Source organism: Fukomys damarensis, unplaced genomic scaffold (genome assembly GCF_012274545.1).
Source record: "Fukomys damarensis isolate Sample0158 unplaced genomic scaffold, DMR_v1.0_HiC HiC_scaffold_7, whole genome shotgun sequence".
In the NCBI taxonomy this organism is placed as follows: Eukaryota; Metazoa; Chordata; class Mammalia; order Rodentia; family Bathyergidae; genus Fukomys; species Fukomys damarensis.
The window spans coordinates 42,671,916-42,688,265 of record NW_022900919.1 but is presented as its reverse complement, the minus strand read 5'-3'; the positions used below and the strand labels follow the sequence as shown (position 1 = coordinate 42,688,265).

At 42.0% G+C, this 16,350-nt stretch overlaps 1 protein-coding gene across 3 annotated transcripts in view; it reads right to left on the bottom strand.

Moving 5' to 3' along the window:
* The window catches only part of Ubox5 (U-box domain containing 5), a 39,224-nt gene that overhangs the window by 6,739 nt on the left and 16,135 nt on the right, over positions 1-16,350 (bottom strand). Inside the window, exons 2-6 of one of the 3 annotated variants that reach the window (XM_033761218.1) lie at positions 9,910-10,085; positions 8,110-8,253; positions 7,832-7,926; positions 4,518-5,718; positions 295-456 (exon numbers count right to left, since the gene is read on the bottom strand). In XM_033761218.1, coding sequence (XP_033617109.1) covers positions 295-456; positions 4,518-5,718; positions 7,832-7,885 — 1,417 coding nt within the window. In that variant the 5' untranslated portion in view covers positions 7,886-7,926; positions 8,110-8,253; positions 9,910-10,085. Of the gene's footprint in view, positions 1-294; positions 457-4,517; positions 5,719-7,831; positions 7,927-8,109; positions 8,555-9,909; positions 10,086-16,350 lie in introns of those variants that run through there. The other 2 variants (XM_010611008.3, XM_033761219.1) reach the window with 2 other exon arrangements.

Here is a 16,350-nt window from a genome sequence, read left to right as displayed (position 1 = left end):
AAAAAAAAAAAAAAAAAAAGGGAGAAGCAAAAGACCTCAGGAGATAATAATTAACACTGGATGTTAGCGGGTAGGTTGGCCCGGAGTCCACAACATGAGTAGGCTGACCAAGGAAGGCCCTTCCCACATGGTCCACTTCCAGGCAGCCTGCACCTCTGTGGAAAAGGCAGAGGCCTCTTTCCAGGCTAGGAATTGGCACCGAGGAGGGAGCTGGTCCCCAGGAAGAAGGCCCAGCATCCTGCACTGAGACAGACCACCATTCTAGGATCTAAGGAGACAGTGGGCCTGGGTTACCTGAGCCAGCGCCTGGCCTCTGCGAAGTGCTGCTTCCTCTTGTGCTCAGGTGCTGGAGCTGTCCCCTATTCGTCCGGGCTGTGAAGGAAGGCATAGAGCCAAGGGTGGACATCAAGGCCATTTCCAAGCTTTGTGACAGCTTTTGCTCATGGGACACTGATTCTGTTGAGAGATGCACAGACCATAACATCCAGAGAGGTTGGGCAAAACAAAAGCGTATTGAGAACTATAAAACAGCACTTCAAACTTCAGAGATATGTGAATGTACAGAAATTTTCCTGCTGTCTCCCAGGATCATGAAGACAGAATATGACACCCCAGGGAACCCTGAGAGTCACCAAGCCTTCAAGGCTGGACACGCTTGAGCTTCCCCTTTCTGGACAAAGCATGGGGCAGAGAGGGGCCACCTCGTGGCTCACTACAGAACTGCACCCACCTTCCTAAAGGCATTTCTAGAGCTGTCAAGGAAACTACAAGCAAGCAAAGGCCAGCCAGCCTATTCCCTGGCCCTGGCCCTCTTTCCTCCCCAGTAGCCTCAGTCCTTTCCTTCCTGGCTCTTCCCTCTGGGGCTCCTGCTCCCTGCAGGACTGCTGCATGTACTGGGTGAGTTTGGGTGATTCTCTCTCTCTGTCTCCTGGCGGTACAAAACCTCAGTCACTCTGGGCAGGCCATCATACAGCTGAAAGGTCAACAGAAAACCACACTACAGGATGAGAGTGGAGGCAAAAGAGAAGGGGGACAGCTGTCCAAGCAAGGCCTCAGGACCTGCAAGTGGCAGAAAAATGGAATGTTTCATCTACAGTTGTAGGACACAGTACATCACAGTCAAGGCCAACACTACTGAGACCACAGACAGATGAGGTCAAAGGACCTTTCTCCTTGTTTCAGTCACTGCACCTCAGATGTTTCCAGAAGCTTCTGGGGTCATGTTAACTAAAATGTACTCTCCAAACCAAGGACACAGATGTAACCATTAAACATAGCATTTGTATAACCTTTTATAGAAAGAAAATTAAAAGACTGATAAAATCTAAGCAGAGTAGTTTTCTTAAGGGAAAAAAAAAAGCTGTCAAAGATATCCTCCAAAAGTACCAGGCCCTGACAATACGCAAGGAAGTCTACCAAATATGTAAAAGTAGATCACTCTAACCCTATTAAATTGTTCTAGAGTACAGAAAAGGAAATTTTTCAAATTCTTTTCATGAAGAAAAAAGAAATTCACTGAGACAAAATCTGACCCAAAAGGTCCTATTCCACCAAAAGACAAATAATAAAGTGGGAAAATGTATTATTGGCTGACACCAAAGGGCTAGCTAGACAAAGTGATGCACACTTGTAAGTCCAGCTACTTGGGAGGCTGAGGCAGGAGGATCACAAATTTGAGGGGAGTTTGGGCAACTTAATAGGATCCTGCTTCAAAATAGAAAAATAAAGAAGAATAAACTTGTGTCATGTGCAGGAAAATGGAAACACCTTGAGACCATAATGTTAAATGAAATAAATCAGACACACAAATTTAAATGTCACATGGTTTCTCTTATATGAAAAACCTGAAGTATAAATAAAGACCAAAATAAAAGATGGATGACAGGAAACAAACAAAAAAAAAAAAAAGAAAGAAAGAAAAAGAAAAAGAAAAACTGCCAGAGATGTAGCTCAGTGGCAGAGTCCCCCTGAGTTTAGTCCTCAGTCTTGGGAGTTTTAAGGGATAGTCAAAAGGCTAATCTTCTCAACAAAAAAAAAACAAACTTTTTTTCCTAGAAATAACTTCTAAAAAGATCAACAGCTAATAGCAGCAAAGAAAATGGGACAGGCTGGGCGTGGTGGCACATACCTGTAATCCCAGCACTCAGGAGGCTGAGGCGGAAGGAACAATGTGAGTTTGAGACCAGCCTGGGCTACATAGTGAGTTCCAGGCCAGTCTCAACTACATAGTGAGACCCTGTCTCAAAAAAGCAAAAAAAAAAAAAACAAAAAAAAACAAAAAAAAAAGAAAGAAAGAAAAGAAAAGAAAAAAGAAAATGGGACAGCTTATAGAAAAGGAAACATAGTTTTTTACCACACTGCTCATGCTCACTATAAGAGCTATGAACACTAAAACAATATAAGATACCATTTTTTAACTATCACATGATAGTCTGAGAACACACTGCATCAGTGTGGCTAAGGAATCTCATACATTGCTGGTGGGACAGCTGCAAGGGCAACTTAACAATATCTATCAAATTTATAGCACATAGCCTTTGACCCAGAATCCTCTTTTGTGATACCATCACAGAGATCTTTGCACACATGCAAAATTATATACAGACAGTTGACTGTATGTTGATTCTATGCAGCACTATTTGTAATAGCAGAAAACTATAGAAACAACCTAACTCACTAGATCCAGTGGAACACACCTGTTAGCCTAGCCCTTGGGAGGCTGAGTCAGGACCGTCAGTTCAAAACCAGCCTAGTCTATACAAACAGTTCAATGCCAGCCATGGACTACGCAGGAGACCCTGTGTTAAACAAAATGAAACAGAAACAAAAATCTAACTGCCCATCAAAGAAGAACAAGGAGAATAGTGGTTGTTTCACTAAAAAAAAACAAAAAACAGGGCCGGGGATTTAGCTCAGTGGTTCTGCCACCTGCCTTGTAAGCACAAATACCTGAGTTTGATACCTGGTACAAAAAAACAAAACAAAACAAAACAACAACAACAACAAAAAAAAACAAAGAAAACAAACAGACAAAGGTCTTTCCCCTAAATCATTCTTCTGATGTGAAGACAGTGTCCTAATTAAAGCCCTAGAATTTCTGCTCAGGCTGCTCTCAGCCAAGAAGACACTTTATATTTCTACCCCTTCATTTTTCTTTTCCCTTGCCTTCACTAGAATCAAATACATTGCTGGTCAGTCTTATTTGGAACACCACGTGGTCTTTCATGCGAGGCCTCAGGGTATGAACATGAACATGAATGTGGGGTACAGTAGAGCAATGGCCTCCAAAGCTGAGCCTAGTAAACACACAGAGTGGGTGGGGGCCTGGATTACAGCTCTGCTCCAGCAAAGCCACATGGCTGCCCAGCATATGCAGCTACAGAGCTGGCCAGGTAAGCCAGGTTGCTTTCCTCAGAGATGGCAGTATCGTGGGTCCTAGAAATACCTGGTGCTGCCCCGAGAAGAGGTGGGAAGCAAGGAGGCTTCGGTCTCATGTTGAAGAACACTACGATCCAGCCACACATTTATTGATACAGAATCTTTAGTGTGGCTTTCACTCCTGAAAAGAGGGCCCACACCCTAGTGCTCTGCTACTTCTGGTTTTTGTGGTACCTTGTGGTGGGGTGTGGCAGAGGAGCTGATATGCTTCCATCAGTATTCAACTATAAAGGTGAGAAATAACACTCCAGAGGAGCCCCTGATAGAGGAGGAGCATAGACCACACCAGAAGGCCTGGGTATGGTGGCACAGGCCTGTGATTCCAGCAGTTGGAAGGGTGAGGTAGAGGATTTCAAATTTGGGACCAACTTGAACAATTTAGCAAGTTCAGGGCCAACTGGACTGCATAATGAGACTCTGACTCATATCTGCTCCCCTCAAAAAAAGGTGGAGGAAGAAAAGGAGAAGGTACCCGGAAGACAGGTTCTGCTTGGAGGGACGTAGTGTTTCTCCTCTGAGCAGTTGAGACCAGAAGACTGAAGCCAGGAAAAAGCACTGACCTGGTCAAGGTATACAAAGGGAGCCGGAGGCAAGCAAACATACCATGGGACCTTCCCTGGCTGGAGCAACAGCACACACAGGTGGCAGAAGCCTGGGAAGAAGGAAACACATACCACCCCTCCAAGGCCTCCAGATTGTCTCAGATCTGAGGACAAAGCTGAGGTACCCTGTAAGATGAGAAGGCAGCCGGGCATGGTAACACGACTGTAATCTCAGCACTCAGGAGGCTGAGGCAAGAGGATGGCCACAAGTTTGAGGCCAGCCTGAGCTACATACAGAGGCTCTTCCTAAAATTAAAAAGGGCTGGGGATTTAGTTCAGTGATGCTGTGCCTGCCTCACAAGTGCAAGGTCCCAAGTTCAATCCCTGGTACAGAAAAAGAAAAAGAGAGAGAGAGAGGGATGGCAGTAGTGTGGGCACAGCCTGAAGGATGTAAGTTGTCAGAGTACAGAGCCAAGGGCAGCAGTGCCACGTGTCAGCAAGGGCAGGGATGCCAATGGACACAGGATGGTGTATTACCTGTGGAGCAGTCCATGTAGGTCAGGGTAGGCTCGTTGGTGGCCTTCATTTTCTTGGTGGAATGTTCTGAGGTAGTGGAAGAGACCAGGTTTGTGGTCCGAAAGCAGGAAGTGTTTGCACCAAGGTTATTGTCTAAGGTCCGGTCCCCCTGCTCCGGCTTCCTTTTCCGAGAAGGCAGGGTTATGGAAGAAGGGGTCACTGCTAATGCAGCCTGTGCTCTCCCAAGCAGGTGGCAGCTAGGGACAGAGTGCTGGAGCAGGAAATGGTCTATGCGGGCTTTCAAGGTGGGGTGTGCCAGGGGCTGGGAGTGTGGGGTGAAGGCAATGCCTGTGAATGGGTCACTGGGTACTCGGCCCCATGCAGCCTCACTGCGGTTACACTTCTCTAGGGTGCTCTGGTCGATGACCTTGCCTGAGGGCAGCAGCATGGGATAGGGCATGATCTCCAGGGTGATGGGATCCAGGAACTCCTCAGGTACTTCCTGAATCACCTCAGCCAGCTCTTGCAGGGGGCTGGAGGGGGCCTGCTGGCCCTCAGATTGGCCTGCGGGGTCACAGTCACTCTCCATGGGCAAGGCTGGGGTCTGTAGGGCCAGGTCCTGAGGTATGCTCTCTGAGGCCAGCAGCAAGACACTGTCTATGACCTCCTGAGAGCAGGTCTTTGCTGGCTGACCCCATACCTCCAACCGCTTGATGCAAGGGACACCACTGCCCGTCACATGGGTGATGCAGATCCTGAGGTGGGCCACATGGCAGAGGGAAAGAGCCCCTTTATTCCAGAGTTCCTCGGCCAAAACTGCAGGAGAGGGAAGTGTGACTTCCACTGGGCTAAAAGGTGGCCTGGCCTTGAAGCCCCGGTGGCTGAACACCACTTGGCTCTGGTTCTTCAGCAGGACTTTGCCTACCAAGGTGAACGCCTCCTTGTCAGGCACAGAGGGCTCGGTGGAGCCCAGGGACTGGCACTCAGGCCCACTCCAGGAGGCTCTGCTGGACAAGGTGGATGTGTACATCTCCAGGCCAGTGACATTCTGGCTGCCCCAAGCTGTGAGGTCTACGTAAATCCTACAGATTTCCACATTAAAGGGAAAGGAAACTGTCACGTGCACTGGTGGCTTAATGAAATACTCTGTCCTAAAACCATGGCTTCTCTTTGTGAGGTCTTCAGAGATGAGATTTTCTACTTCATAACCATCAGCTGATATCTAGATTTAATGATAAATATGAGACACACATCTAAATGAAGAAAACTGGTTTTCAAGAACTTAACCACTTTTAAGAAAATTCTTTTAAAATGTCTGAAGTTCTTCCTTTAAAAATTTCCTCTACTAAGCTGAACTGCCCTTAAATTGTCTGGAGGTACCCAAGACCAGGTCAAAAGGCAACTGTGTTCCCAAGTATGAACCAATCTTTAAAAATGAGCAATAGCCAGGTAAGGTGGTACACACCTGTAATCCCAGCACTCAGGGAGGCTGAGTCAGGAGAATTGCTGCAAGTTTCGGGCCAGCCTGGGCTACACAGTAAGTTCAAGGACAGCTTGAACTACGTAGCAAGAATCTGACTCAAAAAAAAAAAAAAAAAAACACAGAAAGAAAAGAAAAATACAAAGAACAAGCAATAAAATAAAAATCTCCCAACTCAACCAAAAATCCTTTTTAACATCTCTGTGAAGATGGAGCACATATACTAGTGATGTTTTATTTCAAAGAATGAAATCATGCACACTTGAGAAAACAAAAATTGCTCAATAAATTCTCAATTTTTGAATGGATAAAGAAAATGTGGTACATATACACAATGGATTACTACTCAGCCATAAAGAAGGACAAATGTGAGTCATTTGTAGAAAAATAGATGTGCATTGAGACCCTAATGCTAAGTGAAAATAATCAGACACAGAAGGTTAAGTATCACATGTTTTTTCTTCTATAAGAAACACCAATGACAGGAAGCAGGGAAGTAGATTTTGTGGAGATGGGAAGGGGATCTGGAGATGGGGGAAACGGGAGGGCAAGGAGGAGAAGGGAAGGTAAAAATGTGGAGTGTATGTGTACTAATTTCCCAAGATGAATGTAATTAATATATACTGCAAATATATACTAATAAAAAGAAGCAAAAAATGTCTTCAATTTTGTACTTGGACCCTACCAATTATGACGCTTTCCCTAGGAAGGCTGAATATAAGTTTCTTATAAATCTATGAATGATGACACTTGGTTTTTAAAAAAGTGTGTACAGGAACAAGGACCACAAAAGAGTACGGCAGCTGGGCATGGTGGTGCATCCCTGTAATCCCAGCACTCAGGAGACTGAGGCAGGATTGCTGTGAGCTCAAGACCAGCCTGAACTACATAGCAAGATTCTGTCTCAAGAAGAAAACAAAGAAAAGAATATGGGAAATGTAAGACAGTAAATTGGCTACAGGATGTGATTTGTAACTTCTCCTTTTAATATTTCTAATACTTGTTATAATGGAAATTTTTAGTGCATCTGTCTGAAAGAGTTAGTCTAACAGTCTGAAAAAAAGAGTATGCAATGTGCATAGCCACCAGATTTGAGCAGGACTTCCATCTCCCCTTGACATTTCCATATTCCTTCCCCATGCTAGGGATAAATACCCTCTTTTTCACCAAAAGGATAGGGATTTAATTAAAATAATAAACAGCAAAGAACTCAAATAACAAATATAAGCTATTACTTCTAATATTTGAAATTAACAAAAGCTGGGCATGATAGTGCATGAGTAATCCCAGAAACTCAGTATGCTAAGCCAGGAAGATTAAAAGTTTAAGGCCAGCACTGGGGAGGCTGAAACAAGAGGATTTCCATGAATTGGCTGCATAGTGAGTTCGAGGCCAGCATGAACTACATAGCAAGACCTTGACTCAAAAAAACAAAAACAGTTTTAAGGCCAACATGGGCAACTTAGCAAGCCCTTATCTCAAAATAAAAAGGAATGGGGATGTAGATTAGTGGTGAAGCACTCCTGGGTTCAATCCTCAGTAATACACACACACACACACACACACACACACACACACACACACAAATTGGGGTTATATTTCTACCTTTGCTATGACTCTGGGTGGAAATGAAATTGATCATCCAAGAAAGAGCACAAAGAAGAAGATGGCCCAAATGAGTCACAGCTCACCTCATAACAGGGCTTTGATTCCTTTGGGGAGCCTGCCCTACACTTACCTATAAATATCACGTGATGGAATCTAAGGGTGAAAGTATACTAAGCCCAAAGAAAGTCCAGAGCAAACCAGAAAAAAATATATTGCATATTTATGTGTATATATTTGTCTTGTTTACCTTGTTGCAGTGAATTCTTGGTCTGAACTGAGGGAGGCAAAGATTTATTACCATCTTTGTGGCTCATATATTAACTTCCAAGCATCAGAAAAAATCTTAAAAAAACAAACTTGGTATTAGACAGGTTAAAAGTCAATTCTAAACTTTCAAGAGCTAATTCCTAAGAGAAAAGAATCAAACACAATGACAAAAATGTGAAAACGCACCCACACCCCCTCAGTCTATATTATCCTTGTATCTTAAACATGACACTGGGAAAAAATTAGTCACAGAAAAACCTTGAAGGAGATTTCTAGTGCAGGCTTCACAGGCTGGCAAAGCCTGCCAATTCTCCAGCTGACAGCTGTGCCAAAGACCAAGTGGAGATGGGGCCTGTCAGCTCTGCAGTTGGCTCCCCACAGGAAAGGGACAGCCACAAACAGCTGCACCCAGAAACAAAACAGAAGGTTTAGAATGAATGGGTCACAAAATAACAACAGTGGTACACAGCATCTTTGTCATTTAACACTGGTCAATGCAATTACATATTCTTATTGAAACAAAAATAATAAGAGTCAAAAATATCACTACTGAAAGGTCTTTTGGGGTTTTATTGAATATTATTAAATCTACAGAGGAATTTAGGGAGCTATTATGGTACCTTTTACAAAATTCATCAGTACAACATTTCTGTTCATTTATTCAGATTATTATTATTATTATTTTTGTACTGGGGATCACATTTGGGTCCTTGCTCTTGCAAGACAGGTGGCGGAATCACTGAGCTAAATCCTCAGCCTGCTTTATTCAGATTATACCAGATTTCTTTTTTTTCTTCATTTTTGGTACCAGGAATTGAACCCAGGACCTCACGCTTACTGGGCAGGTGCTGTGCCACTGAGCTATATCCCTGCCCTAGATTTCTTCTTGATAAATTAACAAATACCTGAAATAGTAACAACATGATCATAAAGGACAGCTGATGTATACTGAGTGCTATGCATCAGGCCTTAAGCTAAATGTGTAATATGTATCATTCATCTCATTAATCCTCAGAACAACAAAAAAGCAGGGCCAGGGATTTGGCTCTGTGGCCTGCCTCGCAAGCGCAAGGACCTGAGTTTGATTCCTGGTACCAAAAAAATAAAGTCAGCTGAGGCTAATAGAAAAAACTTGTCTCCAAAAAAAAAAAAAGGATTAAAGAAAAGGAAAATAAAAAGAACAACAACACAAAAGCAGGCACTAATATCCATATGTGACAGGTGAAACAACTGAGGCTCTGGGCTGGGGATTTAGCTCAGTGGCACAGTCCCTGCCTGGCAAGAATAAGGTCCTGACTTGGGTCCCTGGTAAAAAAAAAAAAAAAAAAAAAAAAAACCCAAAAATAAAAAAAATGAGGCTCAAAGAGAGGTTGGTATGGGATTCCAGATTCCAAACTTCCTGTAAACACTCTTGTTCCTGCTTTATAGACACCATTTGCTTTGAAGGATTTATCAGAAAGTTACGTAGCTTAAAATTCGATGTTCTACAAATATCTCACAATTTTGTTCTGTTACTTAGATCAAAGTTAGACATCATTCATTTAAAAAAATGATTCTTCCAGACTAAAAATTAACATAGCTGTGGGCCGGGGATGTAGCTTAGTGGCACTGAACCTGCCTGGCAAGCACAAGGTCCTGAGTTCAATTCTTGGTACCAGGAAAAAAACAGAAAAAAATTAACATGACTGTGTTTTATGATGTAGAAATGTGGCAACCTTGACTGCCCTTTCCAATATGTACTTGATCAGGCCCCCAATTGTTTTCTAAGAAAATTCTTAATAGGGACGGGAATTTAGCTCAGTGGTTCCACAGCCTGCCTTGCAAACGCAAGGTCCTGAGTTCGATGCCCAGTACCAAAATAAAAAATTTTTTTAATAGGTCCTGCCCACTGCTACTTCCTCTTTCCATCTGTGTGCAGCAGCTAAGTGGGCCAACTACTCAAGCACCTTGCCTCATGAGGCTTCCCTACCTCCTTAGAGGTCGGCAACTCTACTAGTCAACTACTAATGCCTGTGGGCCTATACCTAGTGCAAACTACCTGCTCTTCACTGAACTTACCAAAGTGTGATTTCAGGGAGTAATCACAGAGGCTATTCCAGTCATCCATGGTAAATTTTCTTCAAGGCCACACCAAGTGCCACCCCTTGCCTCCTGTCTGGCATCTCTGGTGGTCACTGTAGGTCGTATCCCGCAACACCACCTGACAGGGTTCTTGGCACTTCGGAGTCTCAGCTCTAGCAAAAATAAATGTAAACATTAATTAAAAACTCAGGGGTATGGGTGTAGCTAAGCAAGAAAGTACTTGACTAGCAGGCCTGTGGACCCGAGTTTGATTCTCAGCACAGCAAATAAATAATTAAAAAGGGCCGGGGATTTAACTTAGTAGTTCCTGAATTCCATCCCCGGTACAAATAAATAAATAAATTAAAAATCAATGGCCAAGTTGGGAATGGTGGCATATGCCTAAAATCCCAGCACTCAGGAAGCGGGAGCAGGAGGATCACTATGAGTTCAAGGCCAGCCTTGGCTATACAGTGAGGTCAAGACCAGTCTGAGTTACATGGTGAGATCCTATCTCAAAGTATAAAAACAAAAACAATCTGCAAAGACTCACAGGACACAAGGCTGGGAGAACACTTCAGCGGAGAACCATAATTTGAGTCTCAAACACATCCCTCCTTGAGATGACCCTCAGAGCAAGTACAGTGAGCATCTGCAAGTGCATCCCAGACACTACCATCACTGTACTCCTCAACCCATTATGAATGCTCTTCGCCAAACCATTCCCTGCGGCTGCAACTAAGACACAGCTCTGGAAGGCTGCATGTTCTTTATTAGGTCAAAATGATCATTAAAAAGAAAATTTTCTCTTGGGTCTCCACACTAAGAGTAACTGCTTTTCACAAGCAACTCAAACTTTTATAATACAATATAGATAGTATGTCTTCTTTACTTTGGCTGCTACAAAGCTTGGAATAAAATCTATGGCCCAGCCACAGATTTCAAATTTCTTTGCCTAAAATCTTTACTTATTATGTCATAGAATATATTGGTTACCTTAAGATCATTTTGGAATAGGATGGGATATAAATCAATAATAAACCATCTCCTTTTGGTGGACATTCAGGTGGTGAGCAACCTTTTATTATAATATTAACATCTCCAGTAGATTTTCGCCTTTTTCTTAAGACATCCCATGTTTCTTATTAAGATTACTATTACTGAGTAGGATCTTCTTAGTCCACTAAATTTTGAACCAGCTACTGCTATATAGAAAAGCTTTTTACTCTGGTATTCATAGTAATTATTCAGCTGTCTCACTGAATTACTGATTGTGTGCATGTGGTGCTAGGGACTGAACCTGGGGTCCTGAGTACACCAGGCAAGCCCTCTACTGCTGAGCTGTATCCCCAGCCTCCGAACTCCTACGGACTTTAATAGATGTTCAGTTCATTTTTCTGGGGTTTTCACAATCCCATCATCTCAGAAATGAGAATCCCTTTCTCAAAATAGTAACCCTTATTTCCATTTTTCATTTTACCGCATTAACTAGGACTTCCAGAACTATACAAAACAAGAACTGCCAACCTTGCTTGTTCCCACCACATAATACTTATCCTGGAAATAAAATGATGATTTAAAATTAGAGGGCTGGGGATTTAACTCAAAGGCTCTGCCGCCTGCCTTGCAAGCACAAGGTCCCCAGTTCGATCCCCAGTACCAAAAATAAATAAGAAAAATAAGTCAGTATATCTTAGTCTGTCAAATGAGACAAGAAACTTTATATAGAGAAAAAAATCAATTCACAGTGTATCCTTTTATTTTCATAATCTGAGAATTTGAATACTTTATTAACATAGAATTAAGATTTTAATCTAACAATCAGCATTATGTTCAAAGTGATGTTCAGAGAGATAAAAATAAGTGGTCAGGTGGTGACAGTAATCTGTATTATACTGTAATGGTGAAACATGGCATTATACATTTGGCAAAACCCACAGAATTATACAACACAAAGAATGAATCTTTACAATGTAAACTGTGGACTGTAGTTAACAATAATGTACCAGGCCAGGGATTTAGCTCAGTGGTGCTGCTGCCTGCCTTGCAAGTGTAAGGTCCCAAATTCAATCCCTGGTACAAAAAAAAAAAAAGGCTGGGGATTTAGTTCAGTGGTACCACTGCCTGCCTGGCAAGTGCAAGGTCCCGAGTTTAATCTCTGGTATCCACCCCCCTAAAAAAATAATAGTGATAACAATAATAAGCAAATAATAATGTACCAGTATTATATTAGTTCACAGTTTTAACAAATGTACCGCACTAATTCAAAATGTTAATAATGGGAAACTGTACAGGACTAATTGCTCAGTTTTTCTGTAAAGCAAAAACTCCTCCAAAATATAACATCTAAGCAGGACACAGTGGTAACCCCAGCACTCTAGGAAGCTGAGGCAGGAGGATCACAAATCTGAGACCATCCTGGGCAACTTAGTGATTTAATGAGACTCTGTTTCAAAATAAAAGAATATGAAAGAGCTGGGATGTAGCTCAGTGTAAAGATCCCAAGTTCAATCTCCAGCAAAAGGAGGGGAGGTGACTGGGGTAAAAAGTGACTAAAATCAGGACTGGAGATCAAATTGACGTGTGCAAAATGGCAAGTGACTGTGCCAATATAGGACAAGAATGGCAGACTCTTTAAAAATCTCATAAATTATGTTTCTTTGGGACATGATGATGCTTAAATAGTAGGAACCTGAGGGCCAGGGATTTAGCCCAGTGGTTCCACCACTTGCCTCGCAGGTGCAAGGACCCAAGTTCAATACCCGGTACAAAAACAAAAACAAAAACAAAAACCCAACAATTAAATAGTAGGAACCTGTAGGATCTGGTTCCTATCCAGATCTTTAATTGTAAGATCTTATTATCTCTCTGGTTCTGATAGTTTCATCTTTCAAGGTTAAGGGTCTCCTGACTATTAATGCTTAATCCAGGGTGGGGAGCCCTCAGACTATCAAAAGGCAAAAAGCTTAGCCTAGGAAGACTGCCCTCAGAGCTATACTATACTATGTTGCCCAGGCTGGTCTTGAACTCACTGATTAAAGTGATCCTTCCAAGTAGCTGGAGTAGGTGTACCACAGCACCCTGCTTGAAATGTGTCACTTAGCTAGAGGCAGGAAAAAGAGATGTGAAGGTCTTAAATGTCATGCCAAAGGGCTTAGATTACGTCTGGTGGGCTTAAGTATGTAGTGGTTCTCAAACTACAAGTCAACAACTGAGACTTCCGATTACTGAGAAAAATGACTGATTTTTAAAAATTAAGTAGGACAGAAAAAATAAAGCATTGGAATACACTATACATAAGGGTGTGCATTGTTTTATGAAACTTTGTTATATACATTCATTAACATTTTGCTATGAGGCATTTTTTATTAAGGGTTGTAGCAAAAATAATTTTTTTAAAAGTTTGAAAGCCACTGGTTAGAGGGAGTCACAGAGAGCTGGTTATATCAAGGAGATAAATGACACTAATAAAAGGTCTACCATTAACCTCCTAGATATCTAGAAAAAAAGCAATTCTGTACCACTTAGAAGCAATTCATCCTTCAACGGGTCTCTCTCTCTGGCTGATGTGTCCACTATCTTTCCTTTACTCCTGGAGGGGCTATTATTGCAAATGGATTCCTGAAGACTTCCACAATGATTATCAAGGTACAAACTACTTAAAAATAAGCTGATAGTCTGTTTTTCCCTTGACATTTTCTCCCTTTAGTTTTTTGAGAGAAAGATATTCTCTAAAAAGAGAAAAGAAGCTGGGCGTGGTGGCACTCGCCTCTAATCCTAGTACTCAGGAGGCTGAGGCAGGTGGATCTCTGTGAGTTCAAGACCAGCCTGGGCTACACAGTGAGTTTCAAGTCAGTCTCAACTGCATAGTGAGACCCTGTCTCAAAAAAAAAAAAAAAAGAGAGAGAGAGAGATAGAAAATAGAGGGCTGGGGATTTAACTCAGTGGCACTGAGCCTGCCTCACAAGCTCAAGGTCCTAAATTTGATCCCTAATACCGGGAGAAAAAAAAAAAAGACCAAAGAGAAAAATGAATTATGTATAATGCATTACTAAGCATCTCATAAGGATTCCAAAGGTGCTTTCTAGTTATTTTAAAAATATTTAAACCTTTTAAGATAATTGTAGGTTCATGTGCAATTATAGGAAACAATAGAGGTCTTACTCTTTATCCAGTCTTCCTCAATGATAATTATTGCACAGCTGTAATTCAATATCATAACCAGAATTGACAATAATAACCCACTAATTGGTCAGAGGGAGTCACAGACAATAAACAACAAATGCTCCCCTCCTCCTGTTGTGGTACTTGGGGATTGAACCCAGGGAGTGCTGAGTTACATCGCTGGCCCTTTAAAAAAATTTCTCCAGTACCAAGGATCAAACTCAGGACCTTGTACTTGTAAGGCAGATGCAGTGCCACTGAGCTAAATCCCAGGCCCCCCTTTTTTTAATTTTGTGTGTGTGTGTGTGTGTGTGTGTGTGTGTGTGTGTACCAGGGATTGAACTTGGAATCAGAGGCTTACAAAGCAGGTGGCAGAACCAATGAGCTAAATCTCTGGCCCCCTTTTTAAAAATTTTTTAGATAGGGTCTCACTAAGTTGCTGGTTTTGAATTTTCTTTTTTTATTTCGTTTTGAATTTTTGATCCTCCTTCCTCAGTCTCCCCCAAGTAGCTGGGACTATAGGCATGGGCTGCCACACCCTGCAACCCACTACCCTACTCAGATTTCATCCACTTACATGCATTTATTTGTGTGTCTATTTAGTTCTAAGCAATTTTATTCTGTGTAAGATTTGTGGAATCAATACCATAGTCAATATCAGAATGGTTCAAGTACCACTGGATCCCTTGTGCTACCCTAGTTGTTCATAAATGCATATAGTCTTTCAATTAAAAAAAATTTTTTTTTTTGGCTAAGGCTCAAACCCAGGGCCTCGAAAGTTAGGCAAGCACTCCACCACTAAGATATACCTCCAACCAACAAATATTACTACCTCAACAGTTCTAAATTCTTTACCCAGATTTCAGCCCCTTAGGACTCCAATTAAGCTCACTGCTCACACTGTAAGAACCAAACTTGAGAACACATTTATTCTTATTGTTCGTGTCACTTAAATGACACGTCACTGGTATGTAGGAAAACACAAAGTATAATAAATAAAGTAAAAAGAACATAAAACTTTCGAAGTATTAGGATCACACAGTGTTAAAAATCTTGGGCCGGGGATTTAGCTCAGTGGTTCCACCGCCTGCCTCGCAAGTGCAAGGACCTGAGTTTGATCCCTGGTACCAAAAAAACAAAAACAAAAACAAAAACAAAAAAACACTTCATCCAACACTTTGTAATCCCAGGACTCAGCAGGCTTAGGCAGGAGGATCATAAATTTGAATTTTATTTTCTTTTATGTTTTGGTACTAGGGATCAAACTCAGGACCTTGCACTTGGAAGGCAGGTGCAGCACCATTGTGCTAAATCCCCAGCATAGGAGGATCATAAATTTGAGTAAGCAGCTTAGTGCTACCTCAAACTAAAAACAAACAAACAAAAAACAGGGCTGCCAGGGATTTACATCAGTGGTGCCACTGCCTGCCTTATAAGCACAGGTCCTGAGTTCAATCTCTGGTACAACAAAAACAAAACAAAACAACAACAAAAACAGGCTGGAAGGGCCAGGGTTTAGCTCAGTGGCACTGCATCTGCCGCCTGCTTCACAAACACAAGGACCCCAGTTCGATCCCTGGTACCAAAAAAAAAAAAAAAAAAAAAAAAAAACCACCCCAAAACAGGGCTGGGATGTAACTTAGTATGAGGACCCTGGGTTCTATTTTCAGTAGTAAAAAAAACTTCATCTAGACTGATATGGAAGCCCACAACTGATATGCATGCCCACAACTCAAACTCAAGCACTAGGGATACAATGCAGGAAGATCCTGAGTTTGACACCAGCTTGGCTATACAGCGAGTTCAAGGTCAGCCTCGACTGCATAGTGAGTGAGATTTGTCTCAAGACAACAAAATGTTCACCAGGAATTTGTATAGATGAATACTTTGGGATACAATAGACAGTGAGAAATTTAAATATGTAATGCAGCAGACTGTAGGACAGTTAAATTGGGTCTTTCTTCCTGTTAAAATAAAATAAAATGTCTAAAGTTGATATAAACAGTTCCACACCTGGTCTGGAGTCCTAAAGTCTCAGTAGCACAGTTAGAAATAAAGGCGCTGTCACTCCCTTCCCTCACACTACCCTAATGATTATCCAGGCTTAGCAGATTGCTGATATGAGAGTGGGAAACTGGTGTCTGCCCCTGTAAATACCAGAAGCCTGTTTATTGAGTCCCATTTTGTCCCTTCACCCTTGAATCCATTTTTCCTTTCACCCTTCTTCCCTCTGCCTTTCCTGCTACCTCCCATGATCTCCAATAAATGTAGCTA